Source organism: Talpa europaea (genome assembly GCF_964194135.1).
Source record: "Talpa europaea genome assembly, chromosome: 1".
NCBI classification, from domain to species: domain Eukaryota; kingdom Metazoa; phylum Chordata; class Mammalia; order Eulipotyphla; family Talpidae; genus Talpa; species Talpa europaea.
This window is the reverse complement of record NC_140073.1, coordinates 11,104,687-11,114,876: the sequence shown is the minus strand read 5'-3', so window position 1 is coordinate 11,114,876 and position 10,190 is coordinate 11,104,687. Positions and strand designations below refer to the sequence as shown.

Genomic DNA, 10,190 nt, shown 5'->3' with positions numbered 1-10,190 from the left:
GTGCATTCTCATACATTAAGGAAAAATTGGAATATGTGATGGAAACTTTTATTTAAGTATAAGAGCTTCCATTTAAATACCAATAGCATAACACAAATACATACATAATTTCAAGAAATAAAGTAATTAACGATAATTCTATCATACAAAAAATATCAGGTAGTGGAGTATTAAGAAATGACCTAAAATAACCATTCTATCTTCAAGTTAACAAGTTTTATTGTCAGAATGTTAAAAATTGAATCATATCTGGTTATTATTAAATACGTTAGAAATTTCCTTCCTCCCATACTCTCTCCTTCCCCCCTGTCCTCCCCACTCCCTCACTTCTTTCCTTCCTTTCTTTTCTTTTTTCCTTGTAATGTGATGTCTCTTGCATGACAATTTCTGTAGTTGTTTATTGATGCCCTTAAGAAAGAATCACTGTAAAAGGAAAATGACTGAGTCACACACAAGTTTTTTTTTTTTTTTAAATTAGAATAGGTATTTATTTATTTTCATTTTTAAAAATTTACATAGTTTTTACATCATTTTTCATTTCTGCACAATGTATGCATTTTCATCTTGGTTATAGTTCCCATACAATTCCCACTCCCCTTGTTTTGATCCTACTCCCCTCCCCGTAGTGTGGAAGGAATTATTGGCGAAACACTACAGTACCTCAGTAACATCTTTAAAGACACATCACCCAAATCAGTGATAGTGAAGGCAAAAGAGAGACAGCAAAAGAGGTAGTAACCAAAACAAAGAGACACCCCATGGATTGGGAGAAAATTTTTGCACACAACACTGATGATGAAGGACTGATCACAAAAATCTACAAAGAGTTGAGTCACATATGCTATTGGGCATTTCCTACTACCTCTTGCATTCCTTATTAAATACTGTGTGTGGTCCATTTATTTCACACTCCTCAACATTGCCAACTCCTACATTGCCACTGTCTAACCACTTGCTCAGTGATTGTCCAAACCTGTTTGTTATTTAACTGTAACCTCAATTCTTGCATACACCTTTCCCTTAATATCACTATGATGCTTTATGACAATAATTCTCCTCCTTATCTCCATCTGATTGAGCACTAACAATATCCATGGTACAGAAAACAAGCAAGGATCCTGATATGAGGAGTTTGTTTTATTGTCAAACTGAAAGAAAATGACTTGAAATGTTTTAGAATCAGATAATGCTAGAACACAATTTTATATTAGATAAGCCATATGTCCTTCTACACATAAATACGCCAATAGACAGGTAGCCCTTCATCTTACAAGGACTTTACTACTCATATGAAAGTGCAAATAATCTTTCATTGCTGTCTTCTAGATACCCTTGCATTACCTTTGAGGGAGAATAAGATCTTTTGTGTTTTCACATTCATGTGTGCTTCTTGTCAATACTGAAGAATTGGTAGTATTCTTTATTTCTGTATATCTATTATATGAAATGAGAGATTTTACTCTTCTGTGTTGCATACAGAAGAATAGGAAGCCTTATACAATGCTAAAAACAAATAAGAACAACTCAAAGATCTTACTTTATTTAGAATACCACAAAATAATTAAACAATATACATCCTATAGTGTAGATAATTTAAGATACCATAACTATGTCTATACAGCACAAAAATTGTAAAATAAACAAAAATTTATTTTTGAGTTACTTACAAATAATATAAAGCATTAAGTTATTTTTACTATCAAATAATGTTTAAATATATCAGTTTATTAGTAGTTTCAAATAAAATAATGATCATTTGTATTATGACTTAAATTTTCCACAATAGATTTATCATACAAAAATGTAAAAGCAGCTTAGTGTAATATATCAAGCATACTTAGTATTAAAACACAATTCATGTCCATTGATTTTTGGTAAATCGCATTACTGTGCTCACGCTATCATTTTCACCAAATTTTATGCTTTATTTCTTTCAGATTAAGAATTCATTTGTAAATAATGTACACCAAACTCAAATACATGGAAAACCAGATAAACGTTTCCGAATTCATTCTTCTAGGACTTTCTTATGACAAAAACACTGGAATATTTTGCTTTGTGTTCTTCTTACTCTGTTACATTGCCCTATTGGCAGGAAACCTTCTGATCCTTGTCTCTATTAGATGCAGTCCTCTTTTTGACCAACCAATGTACTATTTCCTCATTCACTTGTCAATCATGGACATCTGCTATACCTCATCTGTTACGCCCAAGTTAATCGGTGACCTGCTGGTGGAAAAAAAGACCATCTCCTATGGTAGCTGCATGTTTCAGGTCTTTGCCTTGCACTTGTGTGGAGGTGTTGAAGTCTTCATTCTTACCTCAATGGCTTATGATCGCTATGTTGCCATCTGTAAACCTCTCCACTACATGATTATCATGAACAGGACAAGATGCAATCTCCTGGTCTTAGGTGCTTGGGTTGGTGGAGCTGTCCACGCCTTTCCTCTCTTTATCATGGCAGTCATTTTGCCCTTCTGTGGTCCTAATGAAATTGATCACTATTTTTGTGATGTTTTTCCTCTGTTAAAAGTTGCTTGTACTGACACCTACCTCACTGGTATCATAGTGATTACATTTTCAGGTTTCATGTCCTTAGTTACCTCTGTTATTTTATTTCTTTCTTATGGCATTATATTATACACTCTAAGAAATCAGTCTGCTGAGGGAAGACGTAAGGCTCTCTCAACCTGTTGGTCTCATATCACTGTGGTCATTTTATTCTTTGCACCTATACTCTTTGTCTACCTTAGACCTCCTAGTACTTTCCCTGAAGACAAAATATTTGCAATATTTTATACCATCGTTGCTCCTATGTTCAATCCTTTAATCTACACCCTAAGAAATACAGAGATGAAAAACACCATAAGAAAACTTTGGTGTCAAACATTATTTTTGAAAGGAAGCACATAAATAATTTGAAAAATCATATTGTATTAGTACCCTAATCAAATACAAAGGTGAGGGCCTCCCCGGTGGCACAGCGGTTGAGCGCTGGGTTGCGAAGCTGCCCGTGGCCTCTGCGACGCCGGTTCGATCCCCGGCTGCTCCCCGGCCACCGGAGGAGGGTCCCACATGGCGCGCAGACCTCTCCTGCCGCCCGCTGCTCCCCTCAGCAGTGTACTTCCGTCCATCTGCCTGCTCTGCTCCCTGTTCTGGCTCTGGTGAATTCTCTCACCCTCCCGCACTTCTGACTGTAACCAGTGCATGTATAAACAAAAAACAAAACAAAAAAACCAAACAAATAAATAAATAAATAAAACATGCCTCTATTTAAAAAAAAAAAGAAATACAAAGGTTAGATGTGAATGATACATCCAGGAAAACTCAATTTCCATTTACCATTTCTTTATCTATTTTGAATAGGATAAATGAAAGAACTAAAATTAAAATTTAAGGTAATATCTTGTCAAATTCTAAAGCTTGCATGCCAAAATTAATTGGAAACTAAATTGATCTTTATATATATATATAAATGATATATAGATATACACCAAATAAAATAAGGTAGTAATATATTTATCAGTAAATTATAAAGGAAAATATTTTATGAACATTGTTTTAAAACTTTTGACTTACGGTCCAAACCATAGTGTCTCACATTGTGTGTTAATAAAGATGTTGAAATTTAAAATTGTATTGATAAATTTAAATTCCTGATATAACATTAACATATATGCATCTTTACTGTCATCAGAAGTCAGTTGTGTAATAAAGAACTATTTAGGGTAGAATCTGTTTGAAAGCAAGTCAATGCTTCTGATCACTTTGAAAATACAAATAATGATGACAGAGTGAGTATCTTTATTTCAGAATGTTGGATCTAACTTACTACAACTCTACCTCCTAAGTAATATTTAATAACATCTTTTAAAATTTAAGTAAGTTCCTTTTTCCCACTTTTCCTCCATGCCAAGGATATGGAGAAGTGACTATTCTTTCATCTTTCCTTTGTCTCCTAGTCCCCACACATAAATTCCAACAATGCTAGTACCTAGCTATGAGTAAACACATGTTTTACATTTCAGGCCATAGTTTTTATTAAATTAAGTATTTTACACACAAAGAATCTTGATAATAGTTCATATCTGGACTGAATGTGTGACTGTTTGGTTTTCTTGCCCTACCTCATATCAGATTTCTGTAAGATGATCTAATATGAGTACATGCTACATGGGTCTCCCTCCTCCTTCTTCAGCAAGTTGGAAGAGCACAGAGCCATCCAAGTTTCTTGAACTTCACCTTCTGACTGGACTTATTGGACTCTTGGGATTAGTAGGAGAGACAAGTTAGACAAGTGTGGAAGGTAAACATCCAAGGGAACCAGGGACATTGCCATGGACAGTGGATTAACAACATTTGGCCAGCTTGTATTCAAGAATTCCATTGGGGATATAATTACTTCTAACCTTCCAAGACCTATTAATTTTGTTTGGGGCTTAAGTTTATATTATGTTTTCTGAACCACATTTTATAAGACAGAGACATACAGCAGAAGATTTCTAGGAACTAAATATTGAGATTGTTTTGCAGGAATTTAAAAATACTTTCAGTTTAAATTTTATTATAGAAGGATTGTAGTAAATATGGATTGAAAATGCCTAGTATGCTTTCTGGAAGGGTTAAGATACACTTCTTGTATGGTTGATACTTTTTATGAATATTTGAAAGCATCTTCCTTTGTAAGCTTGTGAAAGTTCTAGGACATGATGAAATTTTCTAATTTTTTAGAGAATCAATTTGGATGTGGGTGAATTACTGCTTTGCAATGCTATGGTTTTATTCTACATATTAGTATGGGATCAAATTTTAAGAGTGAGTATCTGAGGGTGAAGTGCATTCTGATGGAACCTGGAACTGACCTGACAGTCACTCAAATCTGGTGGTCAGTAAGTGAACCATGTCACCTTAAGTTGGGAAGGATCACCCAGGCATGTGTAAGACTTATTATATCATCTTTTATCTATTCTATACAAAATATTTTTAAAGTCAGCAAATTTTCTGCCAGAATATAACTCTTTGATTATTAAAAATGTTTTAACATAATTTAGTTTCAATTGTTCATTATTTCTAAGCTAATCTCCAGTAAGAACAATAGAGTAAAAATATATTTTCGGGTTTGTATGTTCATGTTCCAGTTTTGTTATATGTAATTCTACATATCACCATGAAAAAGAGTCCAGCTTACTCTTGAACATCTATAAGAATGAATTTGTTGCTGTATTTCAAAAAACTTCCTACAGTAGTAACTAGCGCCATCCAAGTCAACAAAGGTAAGTTTATAGTATGGTGCATTCTCATACACTAAGGGAAAATTGCAATATGTGCAGGAAACTTTGATTTAAATATAAGACTTTTGATTTATATATACATATAGTGTAACACAAATGCAAAGAAATTTTTATTCAATACTACCAAGGAAAGTTATTATGTGTAGTTCTTTTGTACAAAAATATCAGCCTATGAAAAGTGTTAAAAGAAATACCTTAAGCTAAATAATCTATCTACCATCTAACAAGTTTACACTGTCAGAATGCTGAAATTGAAGTTTGTCTGATCAGTCATTACATACATGTTATAAATATTCCCTCTGTATTTTTCCATTAAACCTGATTGTCTTATATGCATGACAATTTCTATAGCTATTTTTAATGCTCACAAAGGGAAAGTATATGAAAAAAAAATGACTGTTTTGAACCACCTATACTACTGGGTATTTTCCATTAACTTCTGCATCCCTCATTAAATGTCTGTATCATGTACTGATATCTTTATTGCATACAGGAAGAAAATGAGACATAAAGAGATTACCTAGTTAGCTTGAGGATCACAACAGTTAGTCATTGTATTTCATAGTCATCCACATCTATCTCCGTCTTTTGTGTTGCACTGTCTGATCAATTTGATCACTTGTGTGGTGATTACCCAATATTATTTACTCTTTATTTGTAATCTTGATTTTTGCATACACCTTTTCTTTAATATCACAATGGTATTTTATGGTGCTATTTTCCTCAACTCACTGTCCTCCTCCCTCTTTTCTGAACACTAGCCAAAACTAGCCTGTTTTCTCCAAGAAAACAGGATGGGGGCTTAAGATCTACCATAGATCAGATGTAGATGATGATCTAGAAAACAAGCCAGGATCCTTATATTAAGATTTTAATTTTTTTTATAAAAAGGATGGAAAGGTACTGAAAATGTTCTAGAACCAGAAAATGTTAAAATAAAATTTATATTAGGTACTCCATAGCTTTTCCCACAAACAAATGCCCAAAAGACCATCTGTCTGGTACCCCATTATGGTACAGGTCTTCTAAACTCAGATGAAGTTTCAAATAACCTGTCCTGCAGACAACTTTCTGTTATTAATCCAGCTTTCATGCATGGGTTGCAAACCCTAATTGAGGAAGAATAAGAATTTTTGTCTTCTCAAAACCACAGAGCGCTATTTTTCAATCCTGAGAAATTTCTAAGATTCTTTTTATCTGAATCTCTTATATTTAAAATGAGACATATAACTAAGATAAAAATACATACATTGTGCAAAAATGAAAAATGATGTAAAAAGTATATAAAATAAAAATTAAAATAGAGAGAAAAAATAAAATGAGACATTCAGATGGTTTGCTACAATATAAGTAGTCAACAGTACATTTATATAATAATAAATCTATTTTATATAAATACAACATTTCAAAATATAGACAAAGGATATCTTTCAGTTTCAATAAGGAGGAGATAGGTAAATACTCCCAATTTCTAGATAACTTCATATTTTTTGAGATGCTATTAACTGCTGGACATTCTGTGACTGCTAATTGGTGTATGAAGGATATAGGAAGCTGAATGTGATGCAGAATAAGAACAAGTTAAACATTTCTACTTTATTAACTTAGAATTTCAATAATAATTTAGAAAATAGTACATTCCCCACTTTTTACCAAATGCTAAATGCCATATTTTTAAGCTATTTACATCTAAATATCAGCCACTATAAATAACACAGAGAAGGAATCACTAGCCAGATGAATTTTATATAATCTCTCATAGATCATTTTGTGTTTTTGTAGTAAACATATGGGCATCCAAAATTAACTGTTGCTTTAGATCCAGGCAAAGGTAGGACATGTGCCATTTTTTTCAAACTCATTGGATCAGATCATTCCTCAGCAGTGCTCCATTACCATTTTACACTGTCTTAATATAATATTTATATACAAAAGGTAGAAATCCATGAACTTGACATTTAGTTATAACTGCAACAAATATCCCCTGGACGAACTGACCTCAGAGTTTGTCCACAAGTTACCTTCAATAGGATCTTCTTTCATTGATATCCACTCTTTGTATTGTAGTAAAATTTGAAATACCTGGTAAGATTCATGACATTTACAACATTAATATAAACCTGGGATTTAACAATTTATGTTCCCTTGACCACAGACACACTAACATTGACAAGAGTATATCTTATACAAAGTATATTTAAGACATGAACTATGTAATAATGAAATATGAATGTATTTGCTGATCATTAACCAAAATTTTCAAATTTTCTTGGCAATTTTTTGTGTCTTGAGATTTTTCAATCATTCATTTTAATATAACAGTGATTATTAACTTAATATGACCCATTGACAATATATGATCATAACACAAATAATACTATGCTCTAAACAAATTAAATTTCAGCAGTTCAATGAATTTTTAAAACATTTATCAAGTAATTTGTTGTGATAATTTTAAGAGAAAAATATGCTAATATATTTTAAATTATTTAGACTAAATAATATACATTATAAACACTTACCAAATGATATTTAAATATTTTAAATTATTAGTAATATTGAATAAAATATACAAATCTTCTCATTATAGCATTACAAAAATTTTCCAAAATAAACGTATGAGTTAAATATAATGTAAAAGTATCTTAGTCTAACAAAGCTTAATTATTATCAAGACACCATTCATGTCATTCAACCTTTCATAAAATTTATAGTACTGTGTTCAAATTGTCATCTTTCACTAAATTTGTTTCATTTCAGATATATAAATCATTTGTATATAAAATAAAGAAAACCAAAATGGAAAGCCGGAGAAACATCTCAGAATTCATTCTTCTAGGACTTTCTTATAACAAGAACATACAAATATTTTGTTTTGTGCTCTTCTTATTCTGTTATGTTGCCTTATTGGCAGGTAATCTTCTGATCTTAGTCTCTGTTCGATGCAGTCCTCTTTTTGACCAACCAATGTACTATTTCCTCATCCACTTGTCATCCATGGACATCTGCTACACCTCCACTGTTACTCCCAAGTTAATTGGTGACCTGCTGGTGGAAAAAAAGACCATCTCCTATGGCAGCTGCATGTTGCAGGTCTTTACCATGCATTTCTTTGGGGGTGTTGAAATCTTCATTCTTACAGCCATGGCTTATGATCGCTATGTTGCCATCTGTAAACCTCTCCACTACATGATTATCATGAACAGGACAAGATGCAATCTCCTGGTCTTAGCAGCTTGGTTGGGTGGAGCTGTCCATTCCTTTCCTCTCTTTATCATGGCAGTCATTTTGCCCTTCTGTGGTCCTAATGAAATTGATCATTATTTTTGTGATATTTTTCCATTGTTAAAAGTTGCCTGTACTGACACCTACATCACAGGTATCCTCGTGATTACCTTTTCAGGTATTATTTCCTTAGTTACCTTTGTTGTCTTGTTCCTTTCTTATGGCATTATACTGTTCACACTAAGAAATCAGTCGGCTGAAGGAAGGCGCAAAGCCCTCTCCACCTGTTGGTCTCATATCACTGTGGTTGCCTTATTCTTTGGGCCTGTGATCTTCATCTACCTTAGACCTCCTACTACGTATCCTGAGGACAAAATATTTGCAATATTTTATACCATTGTAGCTCCTATGTTCAATCCTTTAATCTATACACTAAGAAATACAGAGATGAAAAACACCATGAGAAAACTTTGGTGTCAAACATTATTTTTCAAAGGAAGCAAATAAATAATTTATTGGATAAGCTACTTAGTGAAAGAGAAAGAGTAAATGTGAATGATAAAACTAGGAAAAATCTGATACTTTCTAGGCTAAAATATATCTTGAATGGAATAAATGAGAGAAATTGGGCTACCATATCAAAAAGAAATGATCAAATACTTAATCTTGTATACCAAGATTAATTAAAAATGGATTTGATTTTGTGTAGTACAAAGATGATATATATATAGTTTTATGTAAAAAATATAGTTTACAAAGGAAATAAGCTAATGATATATTGATCACTGAGCTTAAAATTATATATACAATAACTGAATGGAAACATTTAGTTTAGCATCATAATACATAGTGTTTACATTTGGTGTTAATGGGGAAGATAAAATTAAAAATTAAAATAATAAGTTTAATATCTGATAGAATATTATCATATATTCAGCTCCAGTATCATGAGAAATCAGATGCGTTACAAAGAAATATTAGGGTAGAATCTACTTGAATACAAGTGAATGCTCCTGGCATTTGAAATGAATTATATCAGCTTGTGATGGTAGAGTGAGAATCTATAATTCAGGATGCTAAATCAAACTCATTGCAACTCAAACCTATTCACTGAGATTTGATAACATTTCTTATAAATCTGAGGAACTGTTTAATAAAATGTGTTACCACCCCTTCTGATTGAGTTATTTATTTATTTTTTTAGAGATTGATTGATTGATTTTAAGATTTAGTTTCATTTACACAAGAGCTGGGGTACAGCCAGAAGCGCGGGAGGGTGAGAGGACTCACCAGAGACAGAGCAGGGAGCAGAACAGGCAGACTGATGAAAAACACTCCTCAGGGCGCAGTGGGTGAGACAGGCAAGGTCTGTCGTGCATGTGGGTAAGTTCTCTGGCCGGCTGGAATGGACCCCGCGCTGCAAAGGCTGCGGACATCTTGGACAGCTTCACAGCGCTGGACTCCAGCTGCTGCACCACTGGGGAAGTCCCTGATTAAAATTTTAAAGTAAATTGATGGCCACTAGATCCAGACCTAACAGAAAACTAGGGAAACAAATACTACGAATTCTAAGACCTCATGAAAATATATATTGGAACAGAAATGCATATTACAAAATAAAAGCTGTGTATCTGTACAGGTTAAATAATCTGACATAAATTACATGATTTCTAG

The 10,190-nt window shown here is 32.9% G+C and overlaps 1 protein-coding gene and 1 pseudogene across 2 annotated transcripts; both read left to right on the top strand.

Annotated features, from left to right (window-relative positions):
- Positions 1–1,980: 1,980 nt before the first annotated feature.
- On the top strand, positions 1,981–2,913 carry LOC311170372 (olfactory receptor 4P4-like; the record flags this gene model as incomplete). The annotated part of the gene is made up of 1 exon (XM_084232736.1): positions 1,981–2,913. The coding sequence occupies one exon, from the start codon at positions 1,981–1,983 to the stop codon at positions 2,911–2,913; it is 933 nt and encodes a 310-aa protein (XP_084088862.1).
- Positions 2,914–8,090: 5,177 nt separating this feature from the next.
- On the top strand, positions 8,091–9,027 carry LOC311170261 (olfactory receptor 4P4-like; annotated as a pseudogene). The gene has a single exon. The product of its transcript is annotated as an olfactory receptor 4P4-like (transcript).
- Positions 9,028–10,190: the final 1,163 nt, after the last annotated feature.